The sequence below is a fragment of the Schistocerca gregaria genome, chromosome 3 (assembly GCF_023897955.1).
Source record: "Schistocerca gregaria isolate iqSchGreg1 chromosome 3, iqSchGreg1.2, whole genome shotgun sequence".
In the NCBI taxonomy this organism is placed as follows: Eukaryota; Metazoa; Arthropoda; class Insecta; order Orthoptera; family Acrididae; genus Schistocerca; species Schistocerca gregaria.
Genome location: NC_064922.1, coordinates 467,024,390 through 467,048,877, shown reverse-complemented (window position 1 = coordinate 467,048,877; position 24,488 = coordinate 467,024,390). Strand labels below are relative to the sequence as shown.

Below are 24,488 nucleotides of genomic sequence, written 5' to 3'. Positions count from 1 at the left end.
CTTATCTCTTCTATAATTACTCTTGTTTCTTCTTCTATCCCGTCATCAGACAAGTTTTCCCCCTCACAGAGGCCTTCGTTGTACTCTTGCCACCATTGATATTAATTTCACCGCAGATTGTTTTGACTTTTCTATATTCTGAGCCAGTGCTTCCGACAATCACTTCTTTCTCGATTTCTTCACATTTTTTATGCAAACATTTCGCCTTAGCCTCCCTACACTTCCTATGTATTGGAATCATACTAGACTTTCATTTCTGTATTCCTGAATTCTTGTAAGTCCTTCCTTCATCCATCAACTGAGGTGTTTTTCCTGTAACCCACCGTTTCTTCGCAGTTACATTGCTGACTTCTGTGAGTCTTTTCTAGAGACGTCCATTCGTGTTCAGCCGAACTGCCTCCTGAGCTATTCCTTGTCGCTGTGTGTGTAGCCTCAGAGAACTTCAAGCTCATTTCTTCATTCTTTAGTACTTCCGTACCTCACTCTTTTGCCCACTAATTTTTCCACACCGGGTTCTTGAATTTCAGCCTAGTGTTCATCATTACTAAATTGTAATCTGAATCTACATTAGTTCCATAGTATGTCTTACAATCTAGTATCTCACTTCGGAATCTCCGTCTGACCACGATGTAATCTAATGGAAAGTTTCCTATATCTACCGACATTTTCCAAGAATACCTCCTCCTCTTGTGATTCGTGAACAGAGTATTCGCTATTTATTGCAGAACTCAATAGTCTTTCTCATCTCTCATTCCTTATCCCAAACCAAATTCTCTTGTAACACTTTTTTCTACTCCTTCCCCTACTACTGCTTTCCAGTCTCCCAAGACTATTAGATTTTCATATCCCTGTACATGCTGTATTACCCTTTCAGCATATACTTTCTTATCCCTTCATCTTCAGTTTGCGATGTCGGCTTGTATACCTGAACTGTCGTTGTCGGTGTTAGTAAGCTGTCGATTCTGATAAGAACAACCCTATCACTGAAGTGCCCTACCTTCCTATTCATAACGAATCCTACTCTCGTTATACCATTTTCTGGTGCTGTTGATATTACGATATACTCAGTCGACCGGAAATCGTTATCTTCTTTCCATTTCACTTCAATGACCCCCAGTATACCTGAATTGAGTCTTAGCATTTCGCTATTCAGATTTTCTAGCGTCTCTGCCACGTTAAAACGTCTAACCTTCCACGGCCCGACTCGTAGAAAGTTATCCTTTCACTGATTATTCAATCTTTTCTCATGATCACCTTTTACGGAGTTCCGAAAGGAGGACATCCGAAATCTTTTTCAAGTCGAGAGGTCATTTTCAATTACAGGCCACAAGTCCTATGGATACACGTTTGTGTCTTTCATGTAGCGTTTTCCATTGCCTTCTGCATCCTCATGCCATTGATCATTATTGATTATTTCGCTTTTTCGGGCAGTTTCCCACCCCACGGCCAAGGGAGTGGCCTGAACCTCCATCCGCTCCTCCGCCCCCTTTGACAGGGCCGTTGGCAGAATGATGGTGACTTCTTATGCCGGAAGTCTTCGGTTGCCGAGGTTGATAACTTCTATTCAAAATTTATGTGGTGGCGGGGTTCGAACCCGGGACCGAAGACGTTTTTATTACTGATCAAAGGCGCTACCCATTTGCTTTCGTGAACCTATCTTCTCATCTAAGTTTAATCTCCAAAAATAAAAGAGACAAAAATCAAATGTACCTCTAATTTGAACCATACTTGAACTCTACTGCAAAAAAAGAAAAAAACTATTCCTCTTTAGGCGTTGCCCCTAACTATTCTCAAAACAAATTTCGCATGGCGTATATTACAGTGGTTTATAATTTGTTTTTTTAATTTTTATTTATTAATTTTTGTAATTACATGTCTATAATAGATAATTGTGTGCAAACTGAAAATGCCATGAAATAAAATGTTACAGTCAAAATGTGACTCAAAGTATAAAGTAAAATAGCTTTGTATATAGTTTGCCCTACTTCAGTAAAAATACTCTTTCTTCAAGAAATGGTGCTTCTGAAGTTTTCTTGTCCATTGCCACTAGTGTTTCTTTCTGTATCACTACCGCCTATAATATTTACAATGAAATCATGCTACATTGCTAAAGTCAAATGAATGCAGCGCTCCTGGAATCAACTAATCACTTTCCTTTGACCCTGTTTGCAATTCAGGCCATTCTGCCTTCAATGAGATACTGCGACATACGTTACACTGAGCCTGGCACTCGCTAACGTAGTGTAAATAACTTGAAAAGATCCATTGGTACCTTGGTGTGATTGCAAAAGCGGGTTGAATGTTTTGCAGATACCACCAGTAATCAAGTACCGTTTTCTACTGTTCGCGGAAGCTGAAATCGATTGTCATTCCACCGAGCAAGGTCGCGCAGAGGTTAACACACTGGACTCGCATTCGGGAGGACGACGATTCAATCCCACGTCCGGTCATCCTGATTTAGGTTTTCCGTGATTTTCCTAAATCTTTCCAGGCAGTTGCCGGGATGGTTCCGTTGAAAGGGCACGGCCGACTTCCTTCCCCGCCCTTCACTAACCAGATGAAACCGATGACCTCGCTGTTTGGTCTCTTCCCCCAAACAACCGAACTCAACCCAACCCCAATTGTCATTCCTTTGAACCATGTAAGCGCACGATATTTGAAGAGGGGAAAGTACAGAAAGGATCGTGGCTCAATCACATCATGTGGAACACATAGGTAACAAGCTAAGATTTTCTGTGTCAGCCGCCAAACGCCGGACATCCCTAGATCACGGTATATGCCTACCTGAAGAAGCAGACACGTGAGGGTAGCTTATGTTATTGCACACACAGTAGCTGTTTACCATCACTCATTACACGAAACGAGCGCAGCAATGGGTATCAGCCAGTTCATTCCTAAAACTGCTTCTCACTGTACATCATTCTCACTCCAGTGATTTCACAGTTAGGTGTGCGTAGCTATAGGTCAATACTAATTCTCTATGTCGTTTTTTTGTGAATGTGCAACTGCCAGTAAAGCATGCCAACGGTTAAATAGTACCCTGTTCTATTTTAACTTCAGAACACATATTTGATTCATAGTTTCTAAATATTTTTTTAGTTTTATTACTTTCCTAATAAGCCTGAATACAGGTACCTATTAATTTTCATCTTGACCTCAAACTACGACAGTCCTCTCATTTACGCCGTCAGGGAGTGGGAAGATTATGCCACACAGTTTAGATATGCTAGTATTGATTATGGTCGGTCACTCCTACGTACCACTGACGGAAAAAAATGGCAACACCGAAAATAATTAATGTAGAGTAATGACATTTCGGGAATACATTCGTCTAGGTGATATATTGCAGTGATTAACTTTGCAAGATCACAGGTTAATGTACGAGCGAGATTAGTCATTTCAAATATGTTATGCTGGTACATTAATAGATGGCGTAAACGCCAGAGTGCTGAAGCATGCAAACGTGCATGCATTTTGTTGTATAGGTGCTGGATGCCAGTTTGTGGGACTGAGAGAGTTTCATGCCTGCTGCACACGGTCATTCTGTAAAGGGATGGTTAATGCTGGTAATGGATGCCGCTGGAGTTGTCGTCCAATGATGTCCCACATGTGCCCGACTGGTGCTCAAGCAGTTCAAGGCAACATGTCGACACTCCGAAGAGCACGCTGGGTTACAAAAGTGGTACGTGGGCGATCGTTATCCGGTTGGAAAACAGTCCTGAAATGCTGTTCATTAATGGCAGCACAACAGATCGAATCACCACACTGACGTACAACTTTGGAGTCAGGGTGCGTGGGATAACCACGAGAGTACCTCTGCTGTCATACGAAATCGCACCCCAGACCATAACTTCGGGTGTAGATCCAATGCATCTAGCAAGCAGATGGGTTGGTTGCACGCTCTCAGCTGGCCTCCTCATAGCGACACAAGGCAGAACCAGCTTTCATCAGAAAACACAACAGACCTCCAACCTTCCCTCGGATGAATTCTCACTTGACACCATTGAAATCGCGAATAGCGGCGGCTTGGAATCAATGGGATGCACCTACAGGGCGTCTGAGTCAGAGCTCTTCCTGCAGTAACCGATTTGTAACAGTTCGTTGTATCATTGTGGAAGCAATTGCTGCTCAAATTGCTGCTGCAGATGCAGTACGGTGTGCCGCAGCCATACGCCGAATGCGGTGGTCTTCTTCAGATCGGTAGTGCCACGTTGCCCGCCGGAATCCAGACTTCTTGCGACCGTACATTCCCGTGACCACCGCTGCCAGCAATCATGACTATATTCCTATCAAATCTCTCTGCAGTATGACAGAAATAACATTCAGCTTCTCGTAGTCCTATTGCACAACCTCGTTGAAACTCAGTGACCTGTTGATAATGGTGTCTTTGTCATCTTAATTCTGGATTATCATCAGCTCACAAAGTCTAACCTCAAAAGTAATTAAGTCTTAGGGCCCTTAGCGTATATCGAACGCAAACCTGGTTTTCATCATAGTGTTGCTGCTAGCGCCTCTGTTATGCGACTGTCGCGAAACTGAATAGACCTCATCTTTCAGATGTGGAAAGTCGCCTATCAACTTTATTTTATATCGCACAACTCCTTCTTGGTGTTGGTTTTCGACGTGCTCCCTTGTTAAATAAATAATAATATATCCGCACACCCTCCACGCCCCCCGCGCGACAAAGGACAAATTTTATTGAACACTATTATTGGAAATATCTCTGCTGTATACATGTTTTTCTGCATGAGAAAGCATGCACTTTAATTCTTTTACATAGTAAGAAATTTACATAGTAAAAAATTTCAATCGATAAGAAACGGTTTAGCTACTCACTCTGTGATGTGAAAATCTCACCCTTCTAGGTGTAGTATATTGTCAATACGATTGTTTTCCGTAAACTTATGCGAAGTATAATCTCACGTAGAGGCCATGCTAACAATTTTATCACCAGCGGAAATGAAATATGCAACGTAGGTACTTCACACACTAGTTCACTAAGTCCAGAGTTGTAAGTGAATGTAGTTTGCTCGTAAATGATGTACGCGATAATGAAGCAGAACTTGGTGTAAAGCAGTTAAATGGGCTAATGAAACTTTACTCGCATAAAGTAGTTACTTTGGGTAATGAAACTTCTCTCACTGCTCAAAAGTTAAACGGAAATTACTGAAAGCGGGAGCGCTGCGCGGAGTAAACATGGCTTTATCACACAGTGGCTATTTTGTATCACTTCACGTATCTTGACTGGTGGCAGAAACTTCAAAGTCGTTCTCATACACACAAAGGACGTAAATCTTAATGACGGAACACGTTGCAGGGCACGCTGGACGGCACAGAACAAAGCGATTTTCATGTTAATGGTCTTATAACAATAAGTGGTGAAATGTTACATACGAAATTAATAGTTTTTGCTGGAAATAGAGGGCTGTGGAAACTAAAAAGAGAGAAAAACATCCGGCCGGAGTGGCCGTGAGGTTCTGGGCGCTACAGTCTGGAGCCGATCGACCGCTACGGTCGCAGGTTCGAATCCTGCCTCGGGCGTGTATGTGTGTGATTTCCGTAGGTTAGTTAGGTTTAATTAGTTCTAAGTTCTAGGCGACTGATGACCTCAGAAGTTACGTCGCATAGTGCTCAGAGCCGTTTGAACCATTTTTGAACAGAAAAACAATCTCAAATACATTTTGTACTTCCCCGTAAATATCATATACCTATTTCAAGCGATTATCATAAGTACAAAATCGATCAGAAAGATAAACTGGGAAACGCAACAATCGTGTAGGTATCTTAAGGTCCAAGCAAGTTACAATAATATTAGCGTTAAATGCAGTAATTTATCAGATTTAACTGAAATGAAGGAGTCATTTGATCGAGAAACGAATCAGATTGTAAGTAAAAGTAGGCTGTTTAACAAATAATAATGTCAGTTCTGCATACATCAGTGACGATTGGTTGTTGTACACCGTTATGACGTTGCCATGAAGAAGAAATAACTTTTTCGATGAACTGAAATGGCCTTTTAAAGCAAATTCGACTTGTCTATTAGACATTAAAATAAAGGGAATCAGTTTGGTTTACGCTGTGCGTTGTAATACTTAGTGTATTAAAATAAAAGTTTTTATATATGTTCGTTGTGCTACGTTTCCCCGGCCGGAGTGGCCGTGCGGTTCTAGGATCTGCAATCTGGAACCGAGCTACGCTGCAGTCTGGAACCGAGCTACCGCTAAGGTTGCAGGTTCGAATCCTTCCTCGGGCATGGATGTGTGTGATGTTCTTAGGTTAGTTAGTTTTAATTAGTTCTAAGTTCTAGGCGACTGATGACCTCAGAGGCTAAGTCGTAGAGTGCTTAGAGCCATTTGAACCATTTTTGCTACGTTTCGTGTAAGTCGGACTTCATATGACTGTATCAAAAACTAATTTATTTGCTCTGCATATAGATATTAGAGTTCTTACAGAGTTCGTAAGCGTGACAGAATGCTTAGTAGCTACGCACAAAGGCATAAAGCACATACGCTGTCTACGTGACACTGAATATAACGTTGAAATTTCATATGAAGTGAAGGGGAAAAGAAGATGAGAAAACGAATAAAAATATTTCTCCTTGATGAATATGCAAAAGTCCTCTTACCTGATTAGCTGACACCAAAAGAATGTGTATTGCACAACGATAGAGTTCTGTGATAAAAGAACTCTAGCTTCTTGTTGACTGTAGATGTACGTAACAAATGACTCTGAACACTATGGGACTTAACTTCTGAGGCCATCAGTCCCCTAGAACTTAGAACTACTTAAACCTAAGTAACCTAAGGACATCACACACATCCATGCCCGAGGCAGGATTCAAACCTGTGACCGTAGCAGTCGCGCGGTACCAGACTGTAGCGCCTAGAACCGCTCGCCCATCCCGGCCGGCAGATGTGCGTAACATTTTAGTAGTTAAATATCGGTAATTTTAATATTATAAGTATGAATTACATGTAATGCTTTAGAAAATTATGACCGTAGATTCGTTAAGTGTTGCTACAAAAATTCCTATAATACTCTCTTTATCGTTTGGGAGGCTCCGTCGAAAACAACATATTATGAAAGTGTATAACATTCATATTTAACTGTAAATTAATTAAAACTGAGTTAGTTACAGTATTGGTTACAATGACCTAAACATAGATTACAAAAAGGAACTGATTTACTGTGTTAAAAATTAACGTACGGGAATTATGTCCAGTACATAAACACTCGTTTTCGTAAACTGAAGGACGAACCTATTACTATGTACTATGTCATCATTATACGTGGGAGAATCGATTCTCTGATTGAGATACATGCAAACGACTTTGTAAGGAAATCACGTTTTTGTGGTGTCCGTAGACCTACCCATAATTCGGGGCCTAGAATCTCGCTTGTCATGCATCAAATGGGTTAGAATAAAAAATAATTTGTGTACCAAAACATGGGCTTATTTAAATTATATATCAAGGTAATATTGAAATTCATTACAAGACCATAAATTCACCGGCTTATCGGTGTTACCCCTGTGCCTATCAACGCAGTGTTTGTAAGCCGCGTATTCCCCTTACATATGAATGCTGTTAATTCGAAATAAATTCGCTGAATACGCATATCTTGTCATGAGCTGTGTGAGGTATACCGTAAAAAAAAAGATATGCATCACACCGCTTCCCAGAACTCCGGAAGATGGACGTTGACTGTGAATATTATATCACAGAGACAGTCCGTTTGACTGTTCAGAGATATCACTAAAAACACCCACAGATGTAAACAACCAAGCATGAGCAGTACCTATTAGAGGAGGGGGTCCGACAGCCCATCAGTTCCAGTCATTCCACCTGGAAAAAGCCATATGGCTCGTGTTGCCTGTAACTCAACCTTGCCTACACGATCAATACCGCGGTTCGATCGCATCAGCATTGTTACTTTGTGCCAGAAAGGGCTCTTAACAAGGGAAGTGTCCAGGCGTCTGGAAGTGAACCAAAGCGATGTTGTCCAGAGAAGGAAGAGATACAGAGAGAGAGAAACTGTCGATGGCATGCCTCGTTCAGGCCGCACAAGGGCTACTACTGCAGTGGATGAACGCTGCCTGCGGATTATGGCTCAAAGGAACGCTGACAGTAACGCCACCACGTTGAATAAAACTTTTCTCGCGGCCACAGGATGTCGTGTTACGACTCAAACTGTGCGCAATAGGCTGCATGGTGTACAACTTCACTCCCGACGTCCGTGGCAGATCCATCTTTGCAAACGCAACACCATGCTGCGCTGTACAGATGGGTCTAACAACATGGCGAATGGACCGCTTGGGACTGGCATCACGTTCTCTTCACTGATGAGTGTCGCATATGTCTTGAACCAGACAATCGTCTGAGACGCGTTTGGAGGCATCCTGATCAGGCTGAACGCCTTAGACACACTGTTCAGCGAGTGCCGCAAGGTGGAGGTTCCCTGCTGATTTGGGGTTGCATTATCTGGGGTCGACGTACGCCGCTGGTGGTCATGGAAGGCACCGTAATGGCTGTACGATACGTAAATGGCATCCTCCGACCGATAGTGCAACCATATCGGTAGCATATTGGCGACTCATTCGACTTTATGGACGACAAATCACGCCCCCTATCGTGCACATCTTGTGAATGACTTCGTTCAGAATAACAACAACTCTCGACTAGAGTGGTCAGGATGTTCTCCAGACATGAACCCTATCGAACATGCCTGGGAAAGATTGAAGAGCGCTGTTTATGGTCGACGTGACCCTCCAACCAATCTGAGGGATCTACGCCGAATCGCCGTTGAGGAGTTTGACAATCTGGACCAACAGTGTTTTGATGAACTTCTGGATAGTATGCCACGACGAATACACGCATGCATCAGTGCAAGAGGACATGCTACCGGTGTGTGGAGCAATCTGGACCACCACCTCTGAATGTCTCGGTGTATGGTGGTTCTACATGCAATGAGTGGTTTTCATGAGCAATAAAAAGGGCGGAAATAATGTTTATGTTGCTCTTTACTCCAATTTTCTGTACAGTTTTCGGAACTCTCGGAACCGAGGTGATGCAAAACATTTTTTGATGTGTGTCGTCTACCAGCCAGAAACGAGAATTTGTGCAGGACAGGGAATCGAACTCGCAATACCTGCTTATCGTGAACCGTCCCTTAACCACATCGGCTACGTATATATGCTTCCTAGATCAACCCAAACTTCCATATGTCGCACTGCCTGTATTCCTATACCATAGTGCTGTACAATCGGGTTTGGGTCCTGGCCCGCTAAAACTTTCATATGTCTCTAACAGGTAGTATATCTATTCCAAACACAAATGATGATACAAAGCCGGCCGCAATGGCCGAGCGGTTGTAGGCGCTACAGTCTGGAACCGTGCGACCGCTACGGTCGCAGGTTCGAACCCTGCCTCGGGCATGGATGCGTGTAATGTCCTTAGGTTAGTTAGGTTTAAGTAGTTCTAGGTTCTAGGGGACTGATGACCTCAGAAGTTAAGTCACATAGTGCTCAGAGTCATTTGAATCATTTTAATGATACAAAGATATTCGCATTCAAAGAATTTATTTATTGACCGCTGTAAATCTTCGTTAATGTCTGTTCATCCATCTTCCGCTTTATCTGTATGAGATATAAATTTTGATAAGGTGCGTCTTGAATCACCTAACACTTCAGTTACCTTGGTTATGGAAGTACATGCCAATGAGCATTTGGGAGCAGGTCGGTTTTACTGAGGACTACAATACACCAAATTATTCCCCACTCTTTTAGCTACAAAATCCTACTTTTCAACATAATTTTCGTTCAGTGCGACGGCCTTACGCCACCTTCCTCGGAGGCCTCCTATGTCTTCATGATACTGCTCTATAGGTCCCCGTCAGAGCCAAAGTCTTGCTGCATCAATAATCCGCCATATCACCCACGTACTGATTCCCGCAAGAGCGCGTTCTTCATTGGGCGAAATAGATGGAAGCAGGAATGTGCGTAAGCTGTACGGTGGATGTGGAAGAACAGCCCAATGAAATTTTGTGCGCTCCTCTCGCGGGAGGCCTTGTGCATTTTGTAGCGACGAACACACTGAGTGGTTTCTACAATTTCCTGAGGGTAGCCCAGTACAATACAGAGTTGATCGTTGCACCATGAGGGAGGGTATCAAACCGAATAACCCCTTCAGAATCCCAGATGACTGTAACCATGACTTTACCGACTCAGCGATCAGCTTTGAGCTTTACGTTCGGTGGAGATGTGGTACGGCGCCACTCCATGGGTTGTCGTTTAGTTTCCGGTTCAAAGAGATGAACCCATGTTTCATCGCCTGCAATGATGTTCGACAAAAAGTTGTCACCATCAGTCTCGTAAAGCGCAAACAATTTCGTGCAGATTGTCCTTCAATGCTCCTCATAGTGTCGTGTTAGGCAGTGAGAAACAAACCGGGCAGAATCCTTTGAGTACGCCAACTAGTGGACAAGAGTGTCAGTCCTACCAACAGAGTCGTCCAGCTTTGTAGCGAGGTGTCTGTCGATCAGTTCGAATGAGAGTATGCGTATATTCTAACACTGCAAGAGTCACAGCTATGTCTCGCCAACCGTCATGCAGGAGATAGGACACGTTTGCGCTACCTTATTGCGATGATGATAGACGCGTCACCAAACGACTCACCGTACTTTTGTTCAGCACAAGCTCTCTGTAGACGACCTACAAGTGCCTTTCAATCTCTGCGATGCTGTTGTTTCCCACCAGTGACAGCTCTTTACTTGGAACAAAACCTCCGTTAATGACGCCATTTCCAAGGCTGCGTGCAGCGTTGCCACCTATCGGAACTTCATGAAACTATGAGGGATGAAGCATGAATATTCCACAATATTCCACAACAAATTTCACATTTTTTCAGCCGAAATTATCCGAGAAAATAAATGTGTTGCCTTGCTTATTGAACGCCCCTCGTAATGGAGTTACTACAAATAACACTGTTCTGAAACTTCCTGGCAGAGTAAAACTGTGTGCTGGACCGAGACTCGAACTCGGGAACTTTGCCTTTCGAGGGCAAGTGCTCTATCATCTTTTTTTCCTATATATTGTTCGTTCAATTTGTTCGTGGCGGACGTCCGATGACACTCGTTCAGGTTGTTCATTGATCCGTTTACTCGGTTTATTACAGAGGGTAACTAAGACGTCTTACCGAACACGCTGAGCTACCGTGCCGGCGCGCCCCTTCCTCACAGCTTTACTTCCGCCAGCACCTCGTCTCATACTTTCCAAACTTCACACAAGCTCTCCTGCGAACTTTTCAGAGCTAGCACTCCTGAAAGAACGGCAAAGGTCCTGAGTCTCGGCCCGGCTCACAGTTTTAATGTGCCAGGAAGTTTCATATCAGCGCATGCTCCGCTGCAGAGTGAAAATATCATTCTCAACACTGTTCTGATCACACCGGCATTTCAACTAAACAGGGGCCCTGAGTCGTCAAATACACTCCTGGAAATGGAAAAAAGAACACATTGACACCGGTGTGTCAGACCCACCATACTTGCTCCGGACACTGCGAGAGGGCTCTCCAAGCAAGGATCACACGCACGGCACAGCGGACACACCAGGAACCGCGGTGTTGGCCGTCGAATGGCGCTAGCTGCGCAGCATTTGTGCACCGCCGCCGTCAGTGTCAGCCAGTTTGCCGTGGCATACGGAGCTCCATCGCAGTCTTTAACACTGGTAGCATGCCGCGACAGCGTGGACGTGAACCGTATGTGCAGTTGACGGACTTTGAGCGAGGGCGTATAGTGGGCATGCGGGAGGCCGGGTGGACGTACCGCCGAATTGCTCAACACGTGGGGCGTGAGGTCTCCACAGTACATCGATGTTGTCGCCAGTGGTCGGCGGAAGGTGCACCACGTGCCCGTCGACCTGTGACCGGACCGCAGCCACGCACGGATGCACGCCAAGACCGTAGGATCCTACGCAGTGCCGTAGGAGACCGCACCGCCACTTCCCAGCAAATTAGGGACACTGTTGCTCCTGGGGTATCGGCGAGGACCATTCGCAACCGTCTCCATGAAGTTGGGATACGGTCCCGCACACCGTTAGGCCGTCTTCCGCTCACGCCCCAACATCGTGCAGCCCGCCCCCAGTGGTGTCGCGACAGGCGTGAATGGAAGGACGAATGGAGACGTGTCGTCTTCAGAGATGGGAGTCGCTTCTGCCTTGGTGCCAATGATGGTCGTATGCGTGTTTGGCGCCGTGCAGGTGAGCGCCACAATCAGGACTGCATACGACCGAGGCACACAGGGCCAAGAGCCGGCATCATGGTGTGGAGAGCGATCTCCCACACTGGCCGTACACCTCTGGTGATCGTCGAGGGGACACTGAATAGTGCACGGTACATCCAAACCGTCATTGAACCCATCGTTCTACCATTCCTACACCGGCAAGGGAACTTGCTGTTCCAACAGGACAATGCACGTCCGCATGTATTCCGTGCCACCCAACGTGCTCTAGAAGGTGTAAGTCAACTACCCTGGCCAGCAAGATCTCCGGATCTGTCCCCCATTGAGCATGTTGGGACTGGATGAAGCGTCGTCTCACGCGGTCTGCACGTACAGCACGAACGCTGGTCGAACTGAGGCGCCAGGTGGAAATGGCATGGCAAGCCGTTCCACAGGACTACATCCAGCATCTCTACGATCGTCTCCATGGGAGAACAGCAGCCTGCATTGCTGCGAAAGGTGGATATACACTGTACTAGTACCGCCATTGTGCATGCTCTGTTGCCTGTGTCTATGTGCCTGTGGTTCTGTCAGTGTGATCATGTGATGTATCTGACCCCAGGAATGTGTCAATATAGTTTCCCCTTCCTGCGACAATGAATTCACGGTGTTCTTATTTCAATTTCCAGGAGTGTATAACAGAGTATCTTACGGGATTGGCTAGTATCTGCTCTTTATGTTCAAGCACGCGTTTCTTCGGCGTGTTCATGTTTTTCTCCGAGCACTGTCGGAAACCTTCGGCAGACGAAATATCAGCTGAAACAAAGACACCTTTTCAGGATCGACATTCATGAAGCAGATAACACTTTGGACACAGGCACACGTGCGTGGTTTCTACTATGGTCAAAGAATACGGAATCTCCGGTATGACGCTTCATATGACCCAACACTTTCCTTGTGACTGCGATGCAGTGGGGCGATTCCGGACGACCTACACTAATAGATGTAGGTAACGAAGCTTCTCTTGTTCTGATACACATTTTGCATGTGCCGGTTGGCACGATTTTGTGAACTTTTGCCATCCCTTAGTGTCTAGAGTCCTTTTCCTCAGGAATGGAGCTGCGAGACTTAGCGGCAGTTGGGAAAGCAGCTGCCGAGTGACGACAGCAGAAAGCATGTCTGCCGCGCAGTGGTGAGTAACGGCGAACTGAGCACTAGTCTGAACTTTCTCGCCTAAGGAAAAAACGCTAGATGCTAATGGATACCAAAACCCAGTCGAATTACAGAATCGTGCCACATCCTGGGCGTGCTATGGCTGGAAAATTTCGATTAGTTGCTTTTGTGAATCTTATCGTGTTTAACTGCCAATCGGTAATTCGACAAATGTTCTGGCCCACATGGATGTCGTTGCTTTGTATATTTCTTTTTTATATTCTCTATAATCTTACTTTTTTTAATCTGTAAGAGTTCGTGAAGCTCGTACTTTCGGCAACACGTGGAACACATTAATGTCTTCAGCACTTGCCAATGTATAAAATCAGGCGCTTGGCACACGGAGCAACTACTATACAGCTCGATGAGGACCTGAGTTTGGTAACTGGTCGCTGAAAAATCAAGCTCTGTGCAACTGTATAGGGCAGAAGCGCGACTTTGGAGTGTCTCACGAGTAAATCATTGGCAACCCGTTACCAACCAATTTACTATGACTTGGCGTATGTATAGCCATACGATCTGACGTACGTCGCATTCTCGAGTACAGCTCTGTTTTATTTTAGTTAGGAAATGTTCGAGGAAGTTCTGAATCTTAGCTTTCTACGGGAAGTGAAAGAAAAGATTCTCTTTTAATATAACTATGAACTACTAGGCTACCGGTGGCGAGATTTAACAGAGGAAGAGTGTTTTTAAGGGGGGAAGAGTACAAATGACAGGTATATAGCATGGTCAATGTGGTATTGTCCACAGATTGGGATGCCACCCCGAAGTCGGCAACGCACATCGATACCACAGACATTAGCGAGGTATCGCTGCAATCGCATCGACGAATGGGAGAGGCTGAAGATGTGAAACCCTCTCTCAGCACAGCAGCACCTTCACACAGAGGTCAATACAAAGCTGAGCATTGAAGCGCTCTGCCTCAGCTGAAGCAGTCTGTGTCGCTGAGTAGGACTATAGAGTTACTCATGTCTCGGGTGGAAATGCACTTTCGGAAATATTGAATACTGTACTTGAAGAGAATAATTTGTTAAGTACTGAATAAAATGATGCTTCAACAGTCAGTGACCGGTGTAAATTATCAATCACTCCTCTATCGAATTAAGTAAATCTTTTTATCATTCATGTAATGAAGAGGAACAATATATGTTCTACATCTACATTTATACTCCGCAAGTCACCCAACGGTGTGTGGCGGAGGGCACTTTACGTGCCACTGTCATTACCTCCGTTTCCTGTTCAAGTCGCGTATGGTTCACGGGTAGAACGACTGGCTGAAAGCCTCCGTGCGCTCTCGAATCTCTCTAATTTTACACTCGTGATCTCCTCTGGAGGTATAAGTAGGGGGAAGCAATGTATTCGATACCTCATCCAGGAACGCACCCTCTCGAAACCTGGAAAGCAAGCTACACCGCGATGCAGAGCGCCTCTCTTGCAGAATCTGCCACTTGAGTTTGCTAAACATGTCCGTAACACTATCACGCTTACCAAATAACCCTGTGAGGAAACGCGCTGCTCTTCTTTTGATCTTCTCTATCTCCTCCGTCAACCCGACCTGGTACGGATCCCACACTGATGAGCAATACTCAAGTATAGGTCGAACGAGTGTTTTGCAAGCCACCTCCTTTATTGATAGACTACATTTTCTAAGGACTCTCCCAATGAATCTCAACTTGGTACCCTCTTACTAAAAATTAATTTTATGTGGTCATTCCACTTCAAATCGTTAGGCATGCATTCTCACAGATATTTTACAGAAGTAACTGCTACCAGTGTTTGTTCCGCTATCATATAATCATACAATAAAGGATCCTTCTTTCTATGTATTCACAATACATTACATTTGTCTATGTTAAGGGTCAGTTGCCAACCCCTGCACCAAGTGCCTATCCGCTGCAGATCTTGCTGCATTTCGCTGCAATTTTATAATGCTGCAACTTCTCTGTATACTACTGCATCATCCGCGAAAAGTCGCATGGAACTTCCGACACTATCCACTAGGTCATTTATATATATCGTGAAAAGCTATGGTCCCATAACACTCCCCTGTGACACGCCAGAGGTTACTTTGACGTCTGTAGACGTCTCTCCATTGAGAACAACATGCTGTGTTATGCTTGCTAAAAACTCTTCAATGCAACCACACAGCTGGTCTGGTATTCCGTAGGCTCTTACTTTGTTTGTCAGGCGACAGTGTTGAACTGTATCGAACGCCTTCCGGAAGTCAAGGAAAATGGCATCTACCTGGGAGCCTGTATCTAATATTTTCTGGGTCTCATGAACAAATAAAGCGAGTTGGGTCTCACACGATCGCTGTTTCCGGAATCCAAGTTGATTCCTACAGGGTAGATTCTGGGTTTCCAGAAACGATATGATACGCGAGCAAAAAACATGTTCTAAAATTCTACAACAGATCGATGTCAGAGATATAGGTCTATAGTTTTGCACATCTGCTCGACAACCTTTCTTGAAGACTGGGACTACCTGTGCTCTTTTCCAATGATTTGGAACCTTCCGTTCCTCCATAGACTTGCGGTACACTGCTGTTAGAAGAGGGGCAAACTCATTCTCGTACTCTGTGTAGAATCGAATTGGTATCCCGTCAGGTCCAGTGGACTTTCCTCTGTTGAGTGATTCCAGTTGATTTTCTATTCCTTGGACATTTATTTCGATATCAGCCATTTTTTCGTTTGTGCAAGTATTTAGAGAAGGAACTGCAGTGCGGTCTTCCTCTGTGAAACAGCTTTGGAAAAATGTGTTCAGTATTTTAGCCTCTGTTTCAATGCCATCATCCCAGTGTGTCTGATTATGCTGTTTCGAGCCACTTACTGATTTAACGTAAGATCAGAACTTCCTAGGATTTTCTGTCAAGTCGTTACATAGAATTTTACTTTCGAATTCACTGAATGCTTCACGCATAGCCCTCCTTACGCTAACTTTGTCATCGTTTAGCTTCTGTTTGTCTCAGAGGTTTTGGCTGAGTTTAAACTTGCAGTGAGGCTCTCTTTGCTTTCACAGTAGTTTCCTAACTTTCTTATTGAATCACGGTGGGTTTTTCCCGTCCCTCACGGTCTTACTATGCACGTCCCTGTCTAAAACGCATTTTACGATTGCCTTGAACTTTTTGCATAAACACTCAACAGTGTCAGTGTCGTAACAGAAATTTTCGTTTTGATATGTTAGGTAGTCTGAAATCTGCCTTCTATTACTCTTGCTAAACAGATAAACCTTCCTCCCTTTTTTTTATGTTCCTATTTACTTCCATATTCAGGGATGCTGCAACGGCCTTATGATCACTGATTCCCTGTTCTGCTCTTACAGAGTCGAAAAATTCGGGTCTATTTGTTATCAGTAGGTCCAAGATGTTATCTCCACGAGTCGGTTCTCTGTTTCATTGCTCGAGGTAATTTTCGGATAGTGCATTCAGTATTATGTCACTCGATGCTCTGTCCCTACCACCCGTCCTAAACATCTAAGTGTCCCAGTCTATATCTTGTAAATTGAAATCTCCACCTAAGACTACAACATGCTGTGAAATGTATTCCAAATTTTCTCTCAGTTGTTCTGCCACTAATGCTGCTGAATCGGGAGGTCGGTAAAAGGAGCCAGTTATTAACCTAGCTCGGTTGTTGAGTGTAACCTCCACCCATAATAATTCACAGGAACTATCCACTTCTATTTCACTACAGGATAAACTACTACTAACAGTGACAAACACGCCACCACCGGTTGCATGCAATATGTCCTTTCTGAACACCGTCTGTGCCTTTGTAAAAATTTCGGCAGAATTTATCTCTGGCTTCAGATAGCTTTCCGTACCTATAACGATTTCAGTTTCTGTGCTTTCTATCAGCACTTGATGTTCCGGTACTTTGCGAATGCAGCTTCGACAGTTTACAATTACAATACCGATTGCTGCTTGGTCCCCACATGCCCTGACTTTGCCCCGCACCTTTTGAGGCTGTTGTCCTTTCTATACCTGCCCGAGGCCATCTAACCTAAAGAACGCCCTTTCCACGCCACACAACCCCTGCTACCCGTGTATCCGCCTGCTGTGGGTAGTGGACTCATGACCTATCCAGCAGAACCCGAAACCCCACCACCCTATGGCGCAAGTCGAGGAATCTGCAGCCAACACGGTCGCAGAACCGTCTCAGCCTCTGATTCAGACCCTCCACTCGGCTCTGTTTAGCTGAAATGAGCCATCTCCCAGAACAATCAAAGCACCCAGAGTTAAGGCTGGACGATTGTAGTTTCCTTTGGTCTTACTGTTCAATATTTATTTTTGAAAAATATATGTTAATGGAGCAAGTAAAATTACGGTGATTCCGTACAATTACGTTATTGTGTGAAAACGAACGGTGAAAATGGCCGGAAAACCACCCAAATAGCAACACATATCTGATCGCAAGGAAATGGCATTCTCATAGAGATGATTCCATGAATAAAAATGATTTTCAATACTGTCTGTTCGAACTGATTGGCTGCTACGAATAGGCTGCAGTTTAACATTCTTCTTATGTACAAATGAATGCAAAATCTTCTTAGTTTTCTCAGTTGTGTACAATAACAATGGACAAGCACGTCATCCGCTGATCTGTAATCTTACTGGACGTGTTCAGTGTAACAAAAAGATGCTTGATGGCAACCGTCAGCACTCACTCTCCTCCACGCCCGTAAATGGCTACTGCCGTTTGTTATTTTAGAGTAGTGCAATGTGTGGAACTACATCGCCAACCAGTCGACACACAATCATCGATTTAGATCGCCGACCCGTTCCCTTTTTCTCAGTCGCTTCATGTACGGATGATCTACATTGTTACTGGTACCCTCCAATGTACTTGTTATTTTAGGCTCAATATACAGAGCTGCTATAAATGATTAATTCGTTTTCAAAGCACTGTGTTTACCAAGGTATTACGTCTAAAAATATGAATATTGTATGAATAGAACTGTATACGTACCAGCTTTGCATTTTGCGCTTTACACATCTGTATGTTCTGTGTGTGTCCCTCTGGTCACACAACAGACGCCCAAGCGATAGTTAATTCCATACCTTATATGGCAACAGCCTGTCAGTGGTCATCGCAGCAGCATTGACACATTCTGTGGGTGTCCTTGGCAGTGAGGGTATGCAAGCACGGTCCTCAACGAACGTCCAAGGGAAAAAAAAATCACAAGGCTACAAGTCAGTGACCTGGCGAGCAACATCATCGTCACCACTACGCCCAATCGAGCGATGTGGAAGTTCATGGTTTAGGTAACTACTATGAGCTGCAATGTGGGCGTGCCCCATCTTGCTGGTAGGTGAAATTATCTGGATCAGCAGTCTATTGTGGAAACAACTACAGGTGCAACGTATCACAGTAAGAGGTACATGTCACAGTCTTCTCACAGAAGAAAACCAGCCCATAGTGTTTCATCCGTGACAATGCACAAAAAACATTTTCATTCGGTGAATCTCGCTCAAGCATTACAATTTCATGAGGATGTTCATTGCCCCAGATTCTCACACTGTAGCGATTAACGTTTCCAGATACGAGGGTTGGAACTTCAATAGTGGCAACTATTTATTTACAAAATAGATACGTGTTTCAAAGTTATACTGACCTTGAAAGTAGTCACCAGCATTGTGTATAACCCGTTGCCAGTGTAGTGGAAGTCGTAGGATACTCTTTACAGTGCACACTGGACTCGCATTCGGGAAGACGACGGTTCAATCCCGTCTCTAGCCATCCTGATTTAGGTTTTCCGTGATTTCCCTGAATCGTTTCAGGCGAATGCCGGGATGGTTCCTTTGAAAGGGTACGGCCGATTTCCTTCCCAATCCTTCCCTACACCGAGCTTGCGCTCCGTCTCTAATGACCTGGTTGTCGACGGAACGTTAAACACTAACCACCACCACCACCACCATCTTAACAGTGCCAGTTGTGTTGACAGTTCGCCGGCTGCGGTGATCTCGCGGTTCTAGGCGCGCAGTCCGGAACCGTGCGACTGCTACGGTCGCAGGTTCGAATCCTGCCTCGGGCATTAATGTGTGTGATGTCCTTAGGTTAGTTAGGTTTAAGTAGTTCTAAGTTCTAGGGGACTAATGACCACAGCAGTTGAGTCCCATAGTGCTCAGAGCCATTTGAACCATTTTTTGACAGTTCAAGCGGCACGGTCTATTGCACGACAAATTTGTAGCAGTTCTGAAGCGAATGCCGTGAAGTATTTCCTTCAGTTTAGAAATCAAGTTGAACTCACGAGGGCTTAATTGCTGCATTAATTATCTCTCCTGATCCACCTACTAATTCCGAAAGTAGGGCCAAACAAGTGAATATCGCAATGTGCGAGATACGGGCTGTAAAATGGAGGAGGCAGAGCAGTCGAATGGAGTTTTATGAGCTGACTTGTGTCAAGCCCTGCAGCGTCATGGAGAAGTAGGTTTGCATCTTTGTGAAGACAAGCGCGCTGAAGTCTATTCTTCTCTTTCCTGAGGGAGGTGGCCTTTTCAGAGTTGTAGAAGACAGCCGTCACGACTTTACCAGATGTACTGCCGTTATGTTTTCAGTTCGAAGTGAAGAGCTAAATTTCATCCCATGTGACGACGTAAGACAGAAAATGGTCACGATCAGCCTCGTAACGCACAAGCAAATCCTTTGTTTTTACGTTAGGTAGCGACCCAGTAGGCACATGCCTTTGAGTACCCCAACTGGTGACGAGTCTGTCAGCACTACCAACAGAGACATCCAGTAGCGCAGCGAGGTGTTCCATTCTGATCCGTCGATCACTTCGAAGACAGTGTCCACACGTTCCACCATTGCAGGAGCCACAGCTGTGTGTGGCCTGCCGGCACGCGGGAGGTCAGACAGGTATGTGGTATCTTGTTGCGATGATGACAGACACATCGCCCAACGACTCGACGTGCTTTTGTTCACTGCCACGTTTCCGTCTATGAATATCTACTATGTTTCGATTTTACACTAAAAGAAACTCTCTTTTTGCAACCATTCTACATTACAGACAACACCTTCAAGCTGTGTATAGCGCCGCCACGTATAGGCACTTCATGAAACTTCAGGGGCTGAAGAAGGAATATTGCACGATGTCCCACAACAATTTCCGAATTTTTTCAGCCGAAATTGGCCGAGAAAAGAAGTGTTGCCTTATTTATTCAACACGCCTCACGTTACCACGAAATTCTCGAAATGATGTCACTATTTTTTGCAGATTTTTTGAGGTAGTAACTTGTGACGGATAACGCTACCGTGTGCTGGACGTGTGCAGGAGAGAGGCGGGTGGCGCCACTCACCTTGTGTGCCGTCGTCGGCCTTGTCCTGCGGCGGCGGCTGCGGCTGCGGCACGGCGCGGAAGGACGCCCTGCGGCCGACGGGCCCCGGCGGCGCCACGTCCAGCGGCTCGCCGGAGGCGGCCTGCGCCTGCTGCTGGCGCGCCGCCGCCATCGCCGCCGCCACCGCCGCCGGGTTCAGGCCGCCCCCGCCGCCGCCTTCGCCCCCGCGCGTCGCGTACACGTCGTAGGCGGAGGCCCGCCGGGGCAGCTGTGCCGGCAGTCCTGCACATACCACGCGACGATAAATAAACTGCAAGTACGTTACTTAACTATCCCAAAACAAATCTCTTTGGTGAAAATTTTCAGTAAACATTTATACTACCAGTACTAACACACGGAAGTACGCAAATCAACTGCGCAAACAGGTCTTTTTTCTTACCTTTTTTCATTTGGCCTTTGAGTGTGTACTCAATTTAGCCATCGGCGGCACATAGTAACAATGTACACATAATTGAATAAACAAATACAAAAATGCATATTTACCAGAATAAAAAGCTTATCTGTTACAGTTCTGTATATAATGTTTTAAAAATTGAATTGAATTGAATTGAAAAATAATTAAAAGTGTCTTGGCTTACAATTCATACCAATTCTGAAATATCTTCATCAGCAAGACTTATTTATAATTTATGTACACCATTAAAACCTACAGATTGTAACCAGTACTCTTGATGAAGTTAACTATCACTTATATAGACGAACGTCTTTAGTACACAAAAGAGAAGAAGAGGATTGAGGAAGATGGTAGCCCATACTCAGCAATGTCTCCAGAAAGACCAACCGTTCACGGTCAAATTTGGGGCACATAAATAAGATGTGGCTGACATGAGCTTCCGACTCAGGATCACACTCACATGCTGGTGAACTGTAAACGTTGATCAGATGTAGATGTTGTGGGACAAAGGCATGATTGAAGCGGAGTCTTATGATGGTAGAAATCGTGGATCGGTCCAGATGTGTCCTCATGAACCACGGCTGTGAAGGAATCCGAGGTTATAGCACTGAGTAATAACTGCCTTTTGCCTGTTGAGAAACGTTCCACATTTCCTGCCAGTGTTGTCTTGCGTGATCCTTGACTTCACGTAAGTAGTCTGTATAAGGAAAGTGCAGATCCAGGACGGTGCCTGAGGTTGCCGCTTGTTTGGCTAATGCATCAACTTCATCATTATAGAGAATACCAGAGTGGGAAGGTACCCACTACAAATGGATCGTCCGGCCCGTGCGTGTGCTGCGAATATATTCATATATCACATCCAAGATATAACTGTTGGTTGTTTTGTTCCACCGACTGTAATGAATGTTTTTAAGAACGCTTTGCGAGTCAGATACTAATCAATATCTTGGGGAAGGAAGTGCTGAAGACAAACTTAAGTGCTTCCAAAACTGCCACTGTCACCGCCGTAAAAATAGAAGTGCTCGTAGACAGTTTGAAGGTTTTGCGGATCAAACAGGTGTAAAAATTAGTCCTTACTAAATCGTCTGTAGTCGTTCGCTGCATCTTCCCATTGTTGGTTGGACAAACAGGTCTAAAAATTAATCTTTGTCCAACCAACAATGGGAAGTATCAGCGAACGACTACAGACGATTTAGTAAGGGGTAGTATGCTGATATAGCATGGCCAATGACTCAATTACTGAAAAAAGGAGCAGTTTTCAAGTGGAGTTCCGAATGTTCACAAGCGATGGAAGCACTGAAAACAGCTTTGACAACAGCTCCCATATTGGCTTATCCAGATTTCTCGAAACCTTTCATCCTAGCAACTGATGCTAGTAATTTCGCTGTCGGAGAGGTACTTTCGCAGGAAATTGACGGAGAAGAGCATCCACTTTCATTTGATTCTCGTCTTTTGAACAAGTCAGAGTGAAATTATTCGACAGCAGAAAACGAGTTATGTGCACTTGTCTATGGCATAAACTACAACCGATGTTTTTTAATGGGCCGAGTATTCACGGTAGTGACGGGTCATTCAGCACTGAACTGGCTACTCAACCTAAAAGGCCGCAGCAGTCGATTAGCTCGATGGGCTTTACGGTTAAGTGAGTATCAATTCAAGGTAGACCATCGCCCTGGGAAACTGCACAGCAATGTGGACGGATTCAGTAGGAAGGTCAGAACATGTTTCACCATCGGCAGGGAAGAGGAATTAATAAAAGCGCCAGATACTGACACGCAGTGTCAAACATGGAAACATGATCCTAAATTTGAAGTTGTTGATGGGATACTGTACAAAATGACTGAAAAACGGAACCGCGTTGTCGTACCTGAAGCACTACGGGAACAAGTGTTAAAAGAATGTCATGACAGCCCATTGGCAGGACATAGTGGCAAAAGGGCAACTAACCTACGAATAGCACAACTCTATTGGTGGCCAAATAGTAAAACTGATGCATACAGCTACGTTTCATGTTGTGACTCATGCTATAAACGGAATGATCTGGGCAAAACCGAAGCACCTCTACAAGAACTTACAGAAACGAGCACTCATTTTGAACGAGTAGGGCTCGACATCGTAGGACTACTACCGAAAACAAAGGATGGTAATCGCTATATTTTGACTAATTTGGATCATTTCTAGAGATATCTATTAATGACACCAATTCCAGACCAAAGTGCTGAGACTGTGGCGTCAGTATTTGTTAAGGAGTAGATATTGAAATATGGCTCACCCTCATCCATAATAACTGATTAAGATTCCAATTTTACTTCCGATTTACTACAGCAAGTCTGCAAGTTACTGAAGATTGACAAACTAAGGACAACGCCAGCTCATCCAGAGGGGAATGGCCGAGTGGAACGGGTTCAACGAACTCTCATGAAAATGGTAAGTCATTTTGTGGGCAGCAAACATGATTCGTGGGACACCTACGTTCCATTCGTACTGAGTGCTTACAACACGAGGGTGCATACCAGCACGCAGCTCAGCCCTTACGAAATTGTCTATGGCAGGCGAATGACCTCGCCGTTCGACTTCGCAGCATCAGCAAGAAGCAGGAGCAATGAACACGTCAGGGACCTAGCCAGCAAAATGCAGTAAGTATGGAAGCATGTAAAGGCTCGTAACCATCAGTCCTTTTTGCATTCGGTCGCGCAAATACCTTCTAAAATGGTGTCAGAAGTGTCGCTGCAAAAGGAAGGGACCTGAAAACCAACAAATGTAAGAAGTGATCAAACAGTTTCGGTATGAGGGCGTTGCTATAGTGTATCTGCAGCTTAGCGTGATTCCGTTGCGGGTGTATAAGCACTAACATGTAGGCGAGGGGTTAGTGTGGCGTCTGTGTCTTTCTGAAGTGCGTGCAGCAATTGCGGAAAAACTAACTACGGGGACGTTATTACCAAAAGCGTCCAAACAGAACCAACGTGCTGTTATTTTTTCTTCACTGCCGAAAGACAAACACCAGTAGGTATCTATTGCAGGATGAAGAATGTGTATAGGGCAGCATGTCTCTCAAAGACCACCGTTGTGGAATTGTGCGCCAAGTTCGTGCTGGTCGCCATTCGACACAAGAGGCCCGGGGAGATACACAAGTACCCGCCTTATAGCCTTGATGTCTCCCCATTGGATCCTTAAAAAGGGCCGGCGAGGGTGGCCGAGCGGTTCTAGGCTCTACAGTCTGGAACCGCGCAACCGCTACGGTCGCAGGTTCGAATTCTGCCTCGGGCATGGATGTGTGTGATGTCCTTAGGTTAATTAGGTTTATGTAGTTCTAAGTTCTAGGGAACTGAAGACCTCAGC

The 24,488-nt window shown here is 44.8% G+C and overlaps 1 protein-coding gene across 1 annotated transcript in view; it reads right to left on the bottom strand.

Moving 5' to 3' along the window:
• LOC126355430 (uncharacterized) overlaps nucleotides 1-24,488 on the bottom strand; it is a 1,825,973-nt gene that overhangs the window by 311,269 nt on the left and 1,490,216 nt on the right. Inside the window, exon 9 of the mRNA XM_050005738.1 lies at nucleotides 20,717-20,789. Within this exon, the coding sequence (XP_049861695.1) occupies nucleotides 20,717-20,789 (73 nt within the window). The remainder of the gene's footprint in view (nucleotides 1-20,716; nucleotides 20,790-24,488) is intronic.